The 19,091-nt window shown below is 38.7% G+C and overlaps 1 protein-coding gene across 1 annotated transcript in view; it reads right to left on the bottom strand.

Annotated features, from left to right (window-relative positions):
* Positions 1 to 19,091, bottom strand: part of TTC3 (tetratricopeptide repeat domain 3) — a 166,588-nt gene that overhangs the window by 24,833 nt on the left and 122,664 nt on the right. The window contains exons 27-33 of the mRNA XM_065414830.1: positions 12,086 to 12,403; positions 10,645 to 10,908; positions 9,710 to 9,756; positions 7,307 to 7,363; positions 5,687 to 5,763; positions 5,073 to 5,228; positions 1,763 to 2,672 (exon numbers count right to left, since the gene is read on the bottom strand). Of these exons, the coding sequence (XP_065270902.1) occupies positions 1,763 to 2,672; positions 5,073 to 5,228; positions 5,687 to 5,763; positions 7,307 to 7,363; positions 9,710 to 9,756; positions 10,645 to 10,908; positions 12,086 to 12,403 (1,829 nt within the window). The remainder of the gene's footprint in view (positions 1 to 1,762; positions 2,673 to 5,072; positions 5,229 to 5,686; positions 5,764 to 7,306; positions 7,364 to 9,709; positions 9,757 to 10,644; positions 10,909 to 12,085; positions 12,404 to 19,091) is intronic.

The raw sequence follows: 19,091 nt of genomic DNA, 5'->3' as shown, positions 1-19,091 counted from the left end.
CCTTAAAAGTTTTGTAGTGTAGATGGGCCTAACTTAAAGCCACATTAACATCTCTTTTAGATCATGAGTAGTTCCCATCTATCAGACTTGAAGGAACCAACTTGAGGATAACAATATTGTAAATGAGTTCCCTAAAATGGTTGCATGTGTAAGTGAATGCAGGATATTTTGGTTGAACTTTCTCCACTCTCAGGTCAACAAACAGATATTCGTATTATGTTTAAAGAGCAATCCCTTCCCTCAGATTCCTTAAAAAGAAGCTTGAGTGAGCAAGCAGAGTTTCTCTGAAAGCTCAGGGTAGGATTTTCAAAAGTGTTCACGACTGGCCTCCAGCTTTTACTGAAGGCAGAGGGAGTTTTACCATGGACTTTGATGAGAACAGAGTTAGGCCAACAAGGAATGCTTTGAAAATACCACTCTGAGTTCAAAAAACAAATTATTACCATGAATAATGTATAATACCTGAAAATACAGCTGAATTATAAATTTGCATTTGATAATCTGTAGCACAGACAGCTCTAAAAAAGTTAACCTCATTAGGGACAGTGGTGATAATGGAATTCAATATCAGCAAGCTATAAAAATTGTTATATTGCTTTAATAGTACTTTATTAATCTGACACCGGACTTCTACCATTGCCTGTTCCACTAATGAGGTCATGTGTCCAGGTGAGATGTCTACTACCTGCAGTAGTTTCAGAAATGCAAATTTTATTTGGAAGGTTTTTTTCAAATGCTTATTTGAAGCAACAAATGTTTGGGTTTTCTTTTCTTTGTTTTATCTCCATTAACTTTCAGAGTCCCTAAGAAATCCCTAATATTGAGATAATAGTCACTAAAAGTATGATGCAGTTACATTTCCCACTGTACCAAAAGTCTTAAAAGTTTACTTCTGCTGATCTTGCAATGATTTAAATATGGCACCACTGAAAAAACATGCAATTACTAGGCACGAGGGGTTCTTTTTTGTAAGTGTTTCATTATATGCAGGTATTAGTTTGAAAACTGTTTTCAAAATGGAAAAAAAAGGGAGAACAATCTGATTTTCTTCCCTTTGGTATGAAGAGAGATGAAGGCACATTTTTATTTTATTTACAAAAATAGGCAAATCCACAATTTGTATAATACCTTCTCATTCCTATACAAATATCTGCCTTTTTGCACTAACATAACCAACTGATATAAATATAATTGTGAAAACGTTAGTGAAGTGGTGTTGAGGAGCCATAAAGGGACCAATCCTGCAAACAGTTAGCTTAAAGTACTATGCTTGTTACTATCTGCAGGACTGGATCCCAAAACAATAAGTCAAATTTAGTCTTAGCTCACAGTGGACTAGTAAATACATAGATATTCTGAAATCTTGAATTTAGTGTACATTAACATAAGATGACAATTTAAATGTTTACGTATTTTAAACTATTTTATTAAATACAGCTGTCTCATTTAGTACGTATCAATTTAAACAACCACTGAAATAAAAAACAAGTTAAAGAACAAGAACCTTCCCCAACCTATAAGATAAATTTTATACTGCTTCTGTAACTCCCTCCCTTTTCGTGTAATTTTAGGCATAAAAAAATCTCAATGTCCCTTTAAAGTATTAAAGGGACAAATGTGAATGAGCTGCAAAAAGTGGTTGTGTCTGCACTGACAGCTCTAGAGAATTAAGTGTTCTATTTATCAAGAAAGAACAGGAAAGGAAATTTAATGCATTACTAGTCAAAGATCCTTAAAAGAGTCTCTTCCTTTAATTTCTTACCTGAATAGCTATCATCCTTGTAAGTGGAATGCTTTTCACTACAGGTGTATTTTTATTCTCAAATTCCATCTTAACAGCAGATAGATCATATTTAACTTCCTTAATACTTCTCATACCCTGGTCAAGATTAGCTTCATAAGAGCTGTAGTCTGACTTCACCAATACATACTGAGCGTCCAGGTATGTTTGTATTTGACTTGGTAGATGATTGCCAGATATGTACTCTCTGCCTAATATTGTTATTTTATCAAGAGGAGCTTCATAATCAGCATATATATAACTAGGTTGCCCAGCAACATCTGGAATAGGAGGTATTTGAGAAATCATTGAGAACGTTCTTTCATTTTCATAACCCGAAGAAACCTTAGTCAGAGGTATATCATGATTATCAGAAATAGAGGAGTGCAGTAATTCATTTGAAAAAGATAGTGGTCCTTCTATGGTATCAATACTCTGACTAGGGAGAGAATGCACTGAAATATGAGAAATATGTGAGGAATATCCCGTGACTGAATAATCTGGAGTTTCACAGTTTGCTACTGTAGTATTAGTAGAAATTGGTATACAAGGTTTAATATAAGACACTGGTTTGAATTCCTTAGCAGCTGGGTTTAACTGTAGTTTGCTCTTGGAATTTTCGTGACTATTTTGACAGGCTATTTGATTTTCCTCTTCATTTCTAGTATCTTCTTCAGTCTCAGTATTTTCCTTAAGCAGAATTGCATGCTTCATCAAGCCAATAAGATCATCCATCATAACAAAATGAAGGGATTCCAGAAGGAAAGGTTTCAGACCACCTGCATCTTCCACAATCTTACGAGCTTCTGCAGGGAAATGTTCATATTCTCCAACTAACAATTTATTATCAATTTCCATGGGACCATGTTCCTCCAAGATCTGAGCGAAATAGCTTGAAAAAAACAGTTATACTCATTAATCCAAGCATTTTTCATTTCACTTTTAAGTCATACTTGATATTTACATTACTGTTTTAACAGTAATTTCTACAAAGACAAATAGCATTAGTAATGTATTAAGAAACTTTTGAAATCAATTTTTTTCAGAAAAAAAACACATTAAGAAACGCCTACTAATTCTAGATATTTGCTCTCTCTAACTCTTCTACAACTGTGACTCAAATTAACTTCTCCAAATACAGTGCCAATATAAAAAGGAGATGGCCAGAGCCAAGAACTGATGTTCTCAACTTGACATCCTAGCCAATTTGCAAAAAACATATTTTCAGTTAGTTTTGTTATTGCACCTCCCCCTTGAGTTGTCCTGACAAATTTTGTGGTTTGTTAGTAACATTTCCATATATTCTAAAAGTTGTTTTATCTTCTCTATTGCTGTGTAAAAGATCTCCATGGACAGGTGAAAAAATGAAATGACTGTATACAAATTGCTGTCAAATCCTCAGAGAAACCAAACTCCTAAAAAAGAAACATTTTTCTCTCTCTCTCTCTCTCTCTATATATAAATGTAATAACCTTAAAAGTTGTTTTAAAGAACCTACTGCTTTTACTTAACACAAAACACCCACAACACAGCAGTGGTGATGGTAGAGAGATGGTTGGTGTAGAGGGTGTCTGAGAGAGGGTAACTCAGAATGACCAGTTTTAAAGATGGATGTCTTTGTCTTAATATCTCATTGCCACAATCACCAAATTATAAAGAAAATTTAGAGTTAGAATCTGTAATTCAAAGATCACATCAAATTGTAGGCCTAATTTATTGGACAGTGTGTGTTTTGTCTACTTTACCCACAAATGTACATTACCCAGTGTCTCTAGTCTGGAGTTTATTTGCTGAATACTGTGTTAAGTTCTGTTTTTTGGTTTCTATTCTGAGCAGTGGAACTTTGCACGCTATTGCAGAGTAATTACTGTTGTACACCAGTTGAAAGGTTAGACACACACTGAGTTCTTTCTCTGGGTGGTTACAGTTACTGCCTTAGCTGTATTATTTCTGCATAGTGTTGGGAGTGTGGATGGGAGTTTTTTGTTGTTTGATGGAGTAGTGTGAGCGGTTTCATTCTTTACAAAAGGACAACATGTCCTTTAATCAGCATATTCCTCATTGAAGTGTTTTAGTGCAGGTGAAGGTACCTTTCTCTCCTCTCTAGAAAAACTAACTTGTATAGCACTCTTCATCAGAAATCTTGAGGAATCCTATATTTCCTGCATGTTTTCATTTCACAGGGTTTATTTTCTTTGTTCTCCCTTTCATGTTCACTTGACTTGGCCTTACTTAAAATAGCTATCTTAGTTTTAATATCCCCCCAGTGTTTTCTATAGTGACACTTTGCCTAGGTTCTGAGCTTTTATTGTTTCCTATTTACATTTCCAGTTACTTGTTTTTAACATCCACGTACTTCAGCTAACTACATTATGTACTATCTTTTCCTTGCTAACCCTTCAGATAAAGTATATAACACTAGCTTCTCTTTGGAGAAATAAAGTGTTAACTGTGAGATTCTGTTTTTCAGCTTATTACAATAAGTCATAATTTTAGTTTTAGACATAGTCAACTAATCTCACTGTAGTTTTAATTTCTGCTGGAAATATTAAATAAGGGAAGAGTGTGTCCATTCTGAGCCCTGTGAATTATTCCTTGATGACACAACTGCCATTTTTATAGTGAAGCAAATGAGATTTAAGTGTAAGTTAGTGTGCCAACAACAGAGACAGACATCTCAGGAAATTAGTAATAATATCAAAATCTTCCACTTCTAAGTCACTTGTTCAGCCTTAACCAAGCGTTGATAGAAATCAAGTATTACCAACTGCCAGCTATCCCGTGGCCTCTGTGAAATAAAACTGGTCATCTCTGTTCAGTTCCCAGCAGACTGATGTCTACATCAAACCCAATAAAACCACAATTTTTGCATAGAGACCTTTTAACTCAAAGTTGAAGCATATTAGAGGAGGAGGAGGTTAGAACAGATGCTAGATCAGCAAAACAGATCAATTCTGCCTCCAAGGCTATAAATCTCCCGGAAACAACCTCCAGCTTTCCCTTTGATGGAATTTCTTGTTCCCTTACATCAGCATTTACAGGGGTACAACTGGCTCTCAATTTATTTGTATTGTTCAAAAGTCTGAGGTATTAATTATCAATTACACTCTAAACTTAAATTTTAGGATGTTTTATTTCTGTCTACCGGTTCAGCATTTCTTCCTTCAGAAAATACTGTGGCTTAAATCTCAAATGGATGATGCAGAATTTATTTTCATGTAAAACAGAAAATTCACACAAATTAAAAAAACACAAATATTTGAAATGACTGAACAGATAAGTTTACACCTACTCGTATAAATTTTTACATGTTGGGTCTGGGTTATTATCCAAAAGTCTCTGATAATTGTTACTGTCTGAAACATTGTCATACAGAGCTTCAAATTCTTCCACTTGATCACGAAGATATTCTGGAATTATGAAAGGCTCACCAGGATTCATAAAACTTCTGTTGGGAAGAGAAATCTTATGATTTAAACAAAACAAAAAACAGACCTTGGTTTACTGGACTCATCCAATTGACTAATGCACAGGACCCAAGATTATTTGATTAAACTAATTTTAAAAGTTTTAATAGTAATGTTAAGAGTGGCTTGGTACCTCTAAGCAACACCCTGAGAGTCTGAATTCCTTGGTGTCAGCTTTTTTTTTTAAATTATTATTATTATTATTATTATTATTTTATTTTTTTAGGCTAACTACAAATCCTTTTTATAGATTTTTTTAACCTTAAATTACTGATAAGTATCCTCAACCTCAACTTTCATCTTAATACATTTTTTGGTCCGATATCTGTTTACGGTATAAATCCTTCCGGGCAGGGACTGTATCTTCTCCTTGTTGTGTAAAACAGCACACTCTGGGGTGCTATACAAAACAATAATAAAGTTGCCTGCTGGTACTCACAATGTATTTTCTTCTGGAAATATACTGTCTTCTTCTCGGGTTACTGCACCAACCCCACCAGATAGTACTAAAATAGGCTAAATTAAAAAAAAATACAATTTTTTTACTCTGCCACAATATATAAAATTCAAAATATCTACAAGACAGTGACCCACCATCAGGAATGTAAGCGACTTATTTGTATCAAATCCTGTTTTAGTTTGACATGTATTCAGATGCCCTATAATGAATTATGAAATTTGATCACCGTGATTACAACAAAAGCTAGAGGACTCTGAGTAAGCCTGCCCAAAAATCCTTCCAGAATTACCGGTAAATGATCGTCTGTTCTTCAGAACTAGTTGTAGAAAGCAGGAAAGGGATGTTCAGCCCCAAATGACTTTTCACTCTTTGTTCATCTAAATCCTATGACATCTTTCTATCTTTTCATTAACTCTCAAATGTAATCTACGGTCCCTATTCTACAAATATGTAGGCGCTTAATTTCATGCATTAGGAATATTCCCACTGAAGTTTTTAGAGGGTTGGGACCAAACTATTTATTCGATTTATATTCTGTGCCTCAATAGGCTTTTCTGTTAAAAGGTAACAAATGTAAAGGAGCAGGTTAAGTTAAATAAATGTTACCTACTTTTTTCATTCACTCCTAAATTTCATATTTTTTTTTGCTTTGTCATTAAGAACAATTTTCATTAACTTCACACATCTATAACTTTAGAAGTACCCTATCGAATACTAATAATAAGTGAAAGATTTTTAACTTCTATTTTACTACAGTTTCAAAGTCAGCTGAAAACAAAGAAAATTCTTTTTGAGGCTCCTTCTTAGCAATGTATCCTCACTAAATTCAGGCCCTGAAAAGCAGAACTAAGGACAGACAGGTAACAGTTCCCACATCTCAGAAGTCAGAAGCAGGACATTATTCCTTAGTTATCTGTTAACCAATATTTGACAGGGTATCTTGTAATGGATTTGTTTTTTCCCCCTGAGCTTTTAAGGGGATACTTTCTGCTTTTTCAGTTACTAACATGTCCCATAAACACAATCAGAAGAACAAGGGGAAGACACTCCCAACGTAAATATTGTTACAGATACACCCTCTCACAACGTGGATCTTCCTTACAGTCCCGGACACATTCACCTTTGTTGATTATGGTACATGAAGCTGTTGGACTGGTAAAAGCTCCTGTGCCAAATCTGATTTGTAATTCCAGTGTGAACTGGAGCCAAAAGGTGTATTTCAGCACTGAAGTAATCACAGTAGATTGTGTTCTCTCTATCTCTACGATACTGAATTCCGCCCCCCCGCCCCCGTATTGAAGTGCAAGGAAATTGTTGGAAATGCTAATGTGGTCAGAACCATGGTTGTTTGTGAAACTATGAATATATTGCCTTTTACTTTCTGTTACTGCAAATTTCGAATACTACATTAATTGCTACTTACAACATTAACTGTACCTTAGTGACATTTTCTATCTAGGGACTTCTCTTTAACTTAACTTCAAGAATATTTCTCAACATGCTGTTTTGGAAAATACTCAGTTTTAGATTTTTAAATACTACAAATTCCAATTTTTAGTAAATCAGCGTATAGAAATAAGCAATACAATTATTACATACCCTTGATTCTTTTGTCTTCTTCTTCCTATTTTTGTTTTTAACTTTGATACCATTAGTCTAAAAACAGAAATATAAAGTCAATAGCTACTCATTAAAGAGAGGTTACCATGTGTTTCTTACACTGACACACACAGTTCTTCAATTAAAACTCTATCATTTGGAATAATAATTTACAGAGCACAACAAGGAGTGGTTTTTTTCACTTCTGGAAACCCACGTGGGAAAATAATTTGGCAAAAGTCTTGTATTTAGACTGTTCCACTCACATGAGTTCTGTGTTTTCCTCATTCTCCACTTTTATTATAGGGAACATGGGTTTTAAAAAGAGAATTGACAATTTTTCTGTTTCTACTGCTTGTTCCCCACATGAAGCAATGATTCTGTTCTGTGACAACTTCTGTAACAGTCCACTGTGATGTCACAAACACCACAACTTCACGTAAGGAATAAGCTTCAGAAACAGGGCAACTGTTGACCATCTTGTTCACATCAAAAATATCTCTATGTGATAAGTGAGGGAGGGAATTAAGAATTATCTTCACTTATTGTTAACAGGAACTGGGAACTGAACTGACACAACTGACTGAAAGATTATTTCCTCTCCAATTTTTCTCTAATAAGGTATTTGTCTTCTCAATTTATGTTTAACACTGAAGTCTAATTTCCAACAACAACAATTATTTGTGGCAAATTGTAGCAATACCGTATGTCATTAGCTTACTTTGATATACAAATAATACACCAAAAACACAAATATTTTAAAACAACAACATTTACATTACTCTTCAACTTTAGTTTCCCCTGAAACTGGAAGATAGCACATGGTTCCACATTCCATTGACATCTACATTCATTAACCTTGTCAAAACACCCATTCTGTGTATCAGAAGTTAACTGTATTGCATAGGTGGACTAATTAGCAAGCAGAATAGATACATTTTGAACCAGAATGCTTCAAACACATGAGCACCACTGACAAATGCATATTCTGTTATTCCACTTGGCAGAAAGATGACATTACTAAAGTTGTATGGTAGCAAACTAGTAAGATATGATTCAGAATAATGGACAGCAAAGGCTTTAAGTATTTTTTTTTTAAATCATAGTTGTACTCTGAAAAGTGACTGTAAAAATGTCAATGTGTAGTTCTCAGTTTGTCTTAAATGACCTGAGCAAATATGCTGAGGTCCTTAATAAAGAATAATTTTTGCAATTACTAGCCTTGCAAGCTCAACTTGAGATCTGATAGTCAAGTTGGGTTCTTTCCCTGTCACTTACGATTTTGAAATGTATAGTATGTGAAGTGGTCAGAGTTACTGCTGGTTGTTGTCAATGTTACTACAAAAAGACCCTGAGTTCAATTTCGGATTCAAAGTTGGCAGTTAAGAAAAAAACAAAAAAACAAAAAACATAGAAATAAAAATCCAACTGTCTTTTACCTATAAAGTGGTAAATTTATCTGACCCACCACCACCACAATGCTATTTTTACAGTGATACTTTTCACATTGAAACCACACATTAGTTTCAAGTACTGTTTCTAAAGCTCACATGAACCAGGTGGCTTCTTTGCTCTAGCAAAAAATAAATAAATAAAGGGAGGGGGTACATTTGCCAAGTCACATTTTTCCTTGTAAAACATAAGTCATAGATAGCTGGATTCCTCCCCACCCCCAATAAAGAGAAAACAGAAGAAAAGTTGTTTGGCCAAAATGCAAAATGAAATGCTGTGCTGAAAGATTTTTTTTTAAAAGAAGAAAACCAAAGCTCTTTGTTCACTTCTTTAAGGCTTTAAACTCCCCTTCTACCCCCCTCCCTCCCGCCCCCATCTCCCCAATTCCTGTTAAAGGTTTTTTATGCTTGTTTTTTAAATTACAAATATTGGGGTCTTGTTTCGATCATTTATGAATGGAGAACTATAGGATGTCATCACAGTGACAAAAGACTAAAACCTGAGCAAATGAAAGAGAAAAGGATCATTAGCCTGACTGTTTCACTGTTTTGTTAATATCTATTTAATTCAACCTCCTGACAGACACTTGGAGAAAATCTGTCTATTCAAAGATTCCAAATCTCCCCCAACTCCATAACTGAGAGCTGAGAACGCTCCCATACTTATTCTCCAGTCTTTTAAGGAGTGATCCTCCAAAAACCAAGGAAGACTTGATATTCACAATACTTCTCCTTTTTCTAACTGCAGATTGTTTTGTATACCTTTCAGGCCTTCAAAACAAAACAAAAACCAAACAAAACAGAAGTACACAATTTTCACTTTCTATTTTGCAAGTCCCCTTAAAAGAACAGGAAGTGAGCATGCATCTTCATTATACTTTGTGTCCACTGTGATGGTTTACTGTTGAGTCTGTATTTGTTCATTTTTCAATTTATTATTTAAAAAACTTACGGAGAGATCTTCATTTTCCTGCTTCTTTAATATAATGCAAGGAACATCTATTGAAAGAAAAATATTAAATTACTTTAAAGGAAGTTGTAAAGTAGTACACAAAATATTAGATTCTGTAAATTATGAGATTTTGGGGATAAAAAAATTAATCTTTAAAATATCTCCCAGAATAAAAAAAGTTATTCTCTAGAATTTCATTCCTGCTAAGACGGCATGCACATGGTTGGAGTTAAGCACTGGTTTTACTGGAACTATATATATGTTTAAGGGTAAGCCCATGCATACATCTTCGCAGGATTGGGACTTACAAGTGGAACATGGTATCTCTCATTCTCACACAGCCTCGAGAAGGGCTTAGCATTTCAAGGTACTCTAAAGTTAAACTTCTCCAAATTAAAATAACTTTATTCTGAAGACAGAACTCTATGAACTCCTTTAAAATAACCACAGCAGATAAAAATTCTAACTTCTCAACAAGTCAAAGTAAAACCTGCTGTACACTGCATTTTGTATTTCCAATTTTTGAAATACATGGGTAAAATCTTTATATATGCATAACCAAACATTTTAATAACATTTATCATCAGGAATCAACGTAATCCCTTAAAAATAGCTGTCCATAATTTAAAGCTACTACCGGACAGCATTACAATATAAATAATGCTAATTATTAGTTTCATTTGATTTAAATAACTCTGAACTGTACTAGCTGCATTCTTTTTTACATGCTCCTGCCTCTTTAGACTGTTCAGTCTTCAATATGGAACTTAGAAGATCCAATATGCAATTTATCAGAGAGGCTAATACTATCCCAAGATTGTATCATTTAAATTACGGTGTCACCACTTTCCTAGGATAATTCACAATAACATAGATGGGGAGTAAAGGCAGGCACAAGAGGGCACTTATAAAAGAAATAAGCTGTATACATTTACCCATTTTATCAAAGAATTCATCTAAAGCTTGATGCAGAGATGGAAATTTCTCTCTATTATCCTCTAATAGCCATATTACACAACGAGTTTCCTTCAATGATGCTTCATAGAAACACTTAAGTATTTCATTATCTTCAAAGCTGGTCAACACATTGCCTAATTTACTGCCATACTTCTCATTCCAGAGAATGGTTATAAAGCTAAGGTCAAGCTCTTTAACAATATCTCCATAACAAGAGAAAAAGAGCTTTGTGGCTTCCAAACCTGAAATGAAAAAAATTAATATCAGTTAATAAATTCAATTTAGGTTATTCCAATTTAGGGCTGAACGTTTGACATCTCCTACAGAACAGTTTGCTCCAAAACCAGATGTAAGGCTGCCAAAACTGAAGATATATACTGTAGCCTTGAAAAGTGCAAACAATCAGAACAGGTTCCAAAAAAATCAAATTTTTACTCTACCATCAATTTCGTAAATGTGTCTATTGCCTGTCAAAGTACAGGTAACGAAATCCAATTTTTAAAAACTGATTTTAACCCCATTTTTGGCATTTATTACATATCTTATCCCATTTTACTTGTAACATACACCCTACATTTTAATCAAACAACAAACCAAATAAAGCTCTATAGCAGGGCAACATTACCAAAAAAGTTAGAAGCTGACTTCTTCAAACTGTAGTCAGCTAAACAGAAGATTAGCATTCCAATTTGTAAGGCCAAGACAATAAATAATTGGTTACTTTGTAGAAAATGTTTAGATTTATCCCTATTTTATAGACTGTCTTCTCCATTCTGGATTTTAAAGGGACAGATTCTCTACATCTAATCCTCTCCTACTGGCAAAGTCCCGTACAAATCAGTTGCAAAGAGTCCAATATTTCAAATCAATTTATCTGCCATTTAAACCACCTTCATTTTAGGAACTTAATTAGCTATAGACAGAACAGTATTTAGTTCTATGAAGTGCAATACTTAAAAGAGCAATTCTACTCTGGAGAGTGACTTAAAATGCCACCTTATTACTCAGATGCATTTTGTTTGCATTACGAAAACATCTGACCACTTCAGTGACAGGTTCTTTTACTGTTTTTGACAGCACTGCAGAGCCAAGTGGGGTTGCCTAGGTGAAACTGAGGGCAGAATTTTTGCTGTAGAATATATGATTGAGGATTACACCACAAGTCAGAAAGAACAAAGCTTGACTTTAAGATCCTTGGTTGAGAATGCAGAGCTGGCAACTAGGGATCTTTTAGCCATCTTTTAATTTGTAAACTGAACAAATTCCATGTGAAACCAGAGACAAACATGGAACCTCATGATAGTACACTACAGACTTGCTTTCCAGTAAATGGAGAAAAAGAAAGGTGGAAAGCATGCTTAATTTTATAATTTCATCTGCAAATTAAGTCATCTTACAGTTATATGAAATAGGACCTACCAAAACTGTTAAGATCTTTTATCCACTCATGTAATTTGGGATCCACTTCTTCAAGCTCACTCAGCACATGGACAAAAATTCTTGTGTTTACTCTATTCTTCTTCTGAATTAAATGACTTATGAGCTGCTCCATCACTTCATTTGATGTACTGCTACTTGTGGAACACATGCTGTAATCCTCCTCACTTATTACCCACCAAGAAAGTAGTTCACTTAGAAGTTTGGAAGTGTCATGTATACCAGTTTTTATCTGTTCAACATTCTGCAAAATATGCTGCAGGACTCTATCACTAGCAAATAAGAACCTCTGAACATGACCTATAACAAAATAAAGCAAGATTGTTATGTCAGTTTAGAACAGCTGCAAAACAGAATCAACCCCAAAATATAGATCAACTTAAAAAACATTTAAAAAATAATGTAATAATCATGTGAACTGGAACTCAGATTTAACTACAAGGGTTCTACTTGCACTTGCTATAGACTAACAGAATTTCTCATACTGGTAATTGAATTTTAGATGCGTAAGAAACTGATTTACAAATGGAGCAAACCATACTTCCTCAATTAATATTAGAAAGAAAATTTTAACTACCAGTAATTTTAGCTTTCAAATTACCACCACATGGAATGCATATGCACTCTGGGTGCCTAGATGGAACTCTCCAGAGTAGCAGTGACCAGTGTGGATGCATGCATCTGAACATTATGTTTTAAGGGTATTTATGGAACCTTGGCCTTATCCCTGCCTGAAAGTCTTTGCAAAAGACAATGAAGAAAAGACGGGTGGCAAATGTAAGAACTACAGTCACTAGCAAGTAATCTTTCTTTCTCCTTCAAGAACTGCCTCTAACAGACTGCCACTTGAGAGACTAACTAGCACTAACTACCTTTGAAGAAGAGGAGTCTGAAGATTAAAAAAAAAAAAAGACTGAAGTGCTGCTCTCCCCCAAATTTGGGACCAGACCTACCAAGTCTAAAGTAATGGTGGTGTGCATGTATGACCTGAGCACCAGATAGCAGCCTTACACATTGATGGAAAAGGCCTAAAGACCTAAGTAGAACTAAGGACGTGCATTCAACCTTGCATTTAATCATGTTAGTTATTTGTTAATCAATTTAATTGGCTCACTTGGCTCACAAGTATATGCAGCTGTTTCCCCATATCTCCCCAAGGTTTTTAGTGCAAAGGGTCAGCAAATGTACCTTGTTTTCCCTTCAAAATGACAATAATATAAAATTATAATAATATAATAATTAATGGAGATATCCCATCTCCTAGGACTGGAAGGGACCTTGAAAGGTCATCGAGTCCAGCCCCCTGCCTTCACTAGCAGGACCAAGCACTGATTTTGCCCCAGATCCCCAAGTGGCCCCCTCAAGGATTGAACTCACAACCCTGGGTTTAGCAGGCCAATGCTCAAACCACTGAGCTATCCCTCCCCCCCAAATACAAATGTATCCGCCACAGATGTCTCTTGTATCCCCCTCCCCAAAAAGTAAGATATGTATCCTGTGTAACCTATTATCCATAAGTCAGCGTAATGACGCAAAAGGATGAAGGCTAAGTTGTTTGTTACTGGTTATAAAAAGGGCCTGTTCGGCCATGTAAGGTGTGTCTCTCTTCTGGCATTAGCCGATGAGAGCGCCCGCTCAGCTGATCGATCAATAAAGAACTTGGTACCCGTCTTCTTGTCTCTCCGTGCCTCCTTGGTGTAATTAGGTAAGCTCCGGGGAGAACGGGCCCTATTTGGCGACTCCGCCGGGACTTCTCTCCCTGTAGGGGACGCTGACCGCCGGTCGAGGACGACTCCGGAGAGTGGCCACCTTGAGCTGTTGGTTTGCTCAAGCTCCGGGTCGCCACAATCGACCGGGACGGCTGCGCCCCCTCTATAGAGAACTCCAAAGGACACGGAAGCGAGACGGTACCAGAAGAAGGGGAAGTCCGACTGCTGGACGCAGCCACTCCGGGCGGTAAGTGCGTTTACCTCCTGGGTTTTGAGGAATAACGCCCCCGAAGTGTGGGTTGGACAGTGGAAGCCCCTTAGGCAGCCTGTGCAGAGGAAGGGTGTATGAGTGTTAAAAGCTGTGACAGTATTATGAATGTCTTGTTACTGTGTTGTTAAATGAATGAGTAACGTCCAATGAACAAATGTTTTGTGGTCATGGTAACTAAACCAGGTAACGGCTTATGAATAATTTCACTAACTTCACTAGTTCGTGGGCCGTACTGGACAATTACTGGGACGTAGAAAAGCCCCAGGGCTTGCTTTTATTCCTGGTAGGGGTACTGTTCTTTTTCATTTTAATGATATGCTGGAAGCCAAAATTGTGATAACCAGGTCTAGGACTTAAACCGACTCTAGCCGCACCGAGACTCCTGCGAGGGGAAACCCCGTGACCAGGATATCTTGATCGCAAGGGGGGTCGGTCGAACCCGTGACCAGGTTTAATTAAAAACGAGCATAATGGGGTCCGGACAAGGCAGATATGCTGGGACACCCTTGGAATGTATGTTAAATAATTGGAAGGCATTTAGACGCCAGGCTGATTATGGAATGGTATTATGTAAAGATGATCTGATAAAATTCTGTACTGTGGAATGGACGTGGGGGGAATGGGGTGGAATGGCCCATTGGGGGAACACTTAAATTAGAAACTGTGCAAGCTGTGCATGATATTGTAACTAGGGATGGACATTGGGACCAGTATCCCTATATAGATATTTGGCAGGATCTTGTAGCTAACCCCCCCCCCACCCCACCCCGGCTGCGGAAGTGTAAGGCACAAGCCATTGGGGCCTTGATGGCCCGTGCTCCTGTTAGGCACCCTGGTCGTCCCCCTGTTAAGAAACCTTGTCCACCAGCTGTGATTCCTTCTGCCCCTGATCCTATGCCCCCTCCTCCATTGTATCCTGGCCCTCCGGTCCTGCCAGAACAGTCCCCTTCCCCTGAAAATGATACCCTAACGAAAAGATCAGGAGAGAATATTAGAGAGGATCTCAGCGATCAGGACTCCTCTGATCCAGAGCCCTCTACGAGCTCCACAGGCTCTGCGGTGTCTGTCCGCACTAGGAGCAAAACTGGCTCCGGGACAGCCCAGGGGGAATGGAACTTAGCAGAAAACTACAGCCCTGGGGACACAAAATTCACTTTTATTAAGAGCCCCGTAGCAGCAAAGATAGCCCCAGTGCGCCAACTGCCCCTAAGGGAAACTGTAGCCCCCGGAGGTGCGCTCACTATGATATATGTCCCCTTTACTACAAGTGACCTATATAATTGGAAGCACCAGAACCCCCCGTTTTCGGAGGATCCCGCTCCACTAACAGCAGTCTTTGAAACTTTGGTCTCGGCCCATAATCCTACTTGGGGCGATATGAGAATTGCTCTAAATACCCTACTAACTGCGGAGGAGAGGCGTTTGGTCCTCTCAAAAGCCCGTGAGGGGCTAGCAGGAGGGGGAGCAAGTCCAGCTGATTTAGCCGACCAGCTCCCTGAGACTGCGCCCGACTGGACCCATGAAACTGGGGAACATAAGAACATAAGAAAGGCCGTACTGGGTCAGACCAAAGGTCCATCTAGCCCAGTATCTGTCTACCGACAGTGGCCAATGCCAGGTGCCCCAGAGGGAGTGAACCTAACAGGCAATGATCAAGTGATCTCTCTCCTGCCATCCATCTCCATCCTCTGACGAACAGAGGCTAGGGACACCATTCTTACCCATCCTGGCTAATAGCCATTTATGGACTTAGCCACCATGAATTTATCCAGTCCCCTTTTAAACATTGTTATAGTCCTAGCCTTCACAACCTCCTCAGGTAAGGAGTTCCACAAGTTGACTGTGCGCTGCGTGAAGAAGAACTTCCTTTTATTTGTTTTAAACCTGCTGCCTATTAATTTCATTTGGTGACCCCTAGTTCTTGTATTATGGGAATAAGTAAATAACTTTTCCTTATCCACTTTCTCAACATCACTCATGATTTTATATACCTCTATCATGTCCCCCCTTAGTCTTCTCTTTTCCAAACTGAAGAGTCCTAGCCTCTTTAATCTTTCCTCATATGGGACCCTCTCTAAACCCTTAATCATTTTAGTTGCTCTTTTCTGAACCTTTTCTAGTGCTAGAATATCTTTTTTGAGGTGAGGAGACCACATCTGTACACAGTATTCGAGATGTGGGCGTACCATGGATTTATATAAGGGCAATAATATATTCTCAGTCTTATTCTCTATCCCCTTTTTAATGATTCCTAACATCCTGTTTGCTTTTTTGACCGCCTCTGCACACTGCGTGGACATCTTTAGAGAACTATCCACGATGACGCCAAGATCTTTTTCCTGACTCGTTGTAGCTAAATTAGCCCCCATCATGTTGTATGTATAGTTGGGGTTATTTTTTCCAATGTGCATTACTTTACATTTATCCACATTAAATTTCATTTGCCATTTTGCTGCCCAATCACTTAGTTTTGTGAGATCTTTTTGAAGTTCTTCACAATCTGCTTTGGTCTTAACTATCTTGAGTAGTTTAGTATCATCTGCAAACTTTGCCACCTCACTGTTTACCCCTTTCTCCAGATCATTTATGAATAAATTGAATAGGATTGGTCCTAGGACTGACCCTTGGGGAACACCACTAGTTACCCCTCTCCATTCTGAGAATTTACCATTAAGTCCTACCCTTTGTTCCCTGTCCTTTAACCAGTTCTCAATCCATGAAAGGACCTTCCCTTTTATCCCATGACAGCTTAATTTACGTAAGAGCCTTTGGTGAGGGACCTTGTCAAAGGCTTTCTGGAAATCTAAGTACACTATGTCCACCGGATCCCCCTTGTCCACATGTTTGTTGACCCCTTCAAAGAACTCTAATAGATTAGTAAGACACAATTTCCCTTTACAGAAACCATGTTGACTATTGCTCAAGAGTTTATGTTTTTCTATATGTCTGACAATTTTGTTCTTTACTATTGTTTCAACTAATTTGCCCGGTACCGACGTTAGACTTACCGGTCTGTAATTGCCGGGATCACCCCTAGAGCCCTTTTTAAATATTGGTGTTACATTAGCTAACTTCCAGTCATTGGGTACCGAAGCCAATGACTGGAGGGTCGAGACCGCCATCGTAGATATGCTATAGCTATAGTACAGGGGATGAAACGTTGTATTAGAAAGACTCCGAATTGGGCCAAGCTGTATAATATTCGACAGGAAAAGAATGAGAATCCAGCCGCCTTTTATGAGCGCCTGTGTAACACCTGTAAAAGATACACAGACCTCGATCCGGAGGATGCCAATGGGAAGCGGGTGTTGATTCCCCTCTTCATTGGCCAGTCCTATGAGGACATTAGGAAAAAGTTGCAGAAATTGGACGGGGCATCGGGTAAAAATATAGAGGAGCTCTTGGAGATTGCCTTAAAGGTTTATGAGCGCAGAGACTATGAGGAACGGAAAAAGGGGGCCCGCATGCTAGCGATGGCCCTGAGGGAGGGAAGTGAGGAAAAGGGGGGCAAGACTAAGGGGCGAACAGGACCACAGGGGAAGGGAAAGGGCCCCCGTTTGGGACTAAATCAATGTGCTATCTGTAAGGAGGAGGGACACTGGAAGAACGAATGCCCCCAGCGACACACCATGGGGGAGGGATATAGAAACAAAGTCCCACCCGCGCCCATCTTTTATAACGGCGCGGAAGAAGAGTCGTTTGAATAGGGAGGCCGGGGGACCCAGCGGCCCCTTCTGGCGGCACAGCCCACCAGCCTGGATCCCACGGTAACAATTAAGGTAGGGGGCCGCCCAAATGAAGCCCTTATTGATACAGGGGCTACCCTTAGTTTGCTTCCCCTCGCAGAGGCTCCCCAGGGAAGGGCTCAAGGGTGTACTATAGTTCAAGGGATAGAGGGACAAAACATAAAATTGGAAAAAACTCTTCCCCTCCTAGTGAAAGTAGGGGGCCATCATATTGCCCACCAATTCGTTTGTAGCCCTTCCTGTCCCATTGCGCTGCTAGGACGAGATGTCCTTACTAAATTACAGGCGGAGATCTCGTTCAATAATAATGGGACTATGGAAGTTAGGCTCCCTAAACAACAAACCTCTAATTATCAAATGGCCCTTCTGAGTGCTGAAAATCCCCCCCCGGCGCAGCCGGAGGGTGAGAGGGACCAGCTGTCGGGGGTTAACTCTAAGGTCTGGGCTGAGGAGGGAGGCTTCGCCCGGGCTCGAAACGCTCTACCAGTGCATATTTCCCTTAAGGAAGGAAGCCGCCCAGTCCGAATTCGACAATACCCCCTTACGTTAACCACTCGGATCGGGTTGAAGCCTCTGATTCAAAAGTTTTTGCAGTACGGCTGGCTAAGGGAAGGCACTTCCCCGTACAATACTCCGATAATGGGAGTGCCTAAGCCTAATGGGCAGTATCGATTGGTCCAGGACCTAAGACAGGTTAATAAGTTAATAGAGGCCCCCTATCCAGTTGTCCCAAACCCTCACACTATCTTGGGCCAAGTCCCCAAGAGCCACAGCTGGTTCTCTGTGATAGATTTAAAAGATGCTTTCTTCTCTATACCCCTTGATCAGGAGTCTCAGAAACTGTTTGCCTTTGAATGGGAGGACCCAGATACCCATTACAAGGCTCAGTATCTCTGGACTGTTGTCCCTCAGGGACTTACATGTGCACCCGAGATTTTTGGTAGCCAGCTAAAAAGAGATCTTGCCCCGTTCCTGGCTAGACACCCCTCGTGCAACATAGTTCAGTATTGTGATGATCTGCTCTTAAGTACTGAGACGGAGACAGCTTGTAGAGAGCAGACTATAGAACTCCTTAATTTTCTTGGGGCTCAGGGGTACAAGGTTTCCAGGGAAAAAGCCCAATTGATTAAACAGCAGGTCACTTTTCTCGGGTATCATCTTTGTCAGGGACGTCGTAGCTTGGGTAAAGACAGGATCCAGGTTATACTCGAGAGTCCTCAGCCCCGAAGTCCCAGAGAGTTGAGAGCTTTCCTGGGACTAAC

The sequence above is a fragment of the Emys orbicularis genome, chromosome 1 (genome assembly GCF_028017835.1).
Source record: "Emys orbicularis isolate rEmyOrb1 chromosome 1, rEmyOrb1.hap1, whole genome shotgun sequence".
Taxonomy (NCBI): domain Eukaryota; kingdom Metazoa; phylum Chordata; order Testudines; family Emydidae; genus Emys; species Emys orbicularis.
The sequence above is the reverse complement of the archived record's forward strand: the minus strand, read 5'-3'. Positions and strand labels throughout refer to the sequence as shown.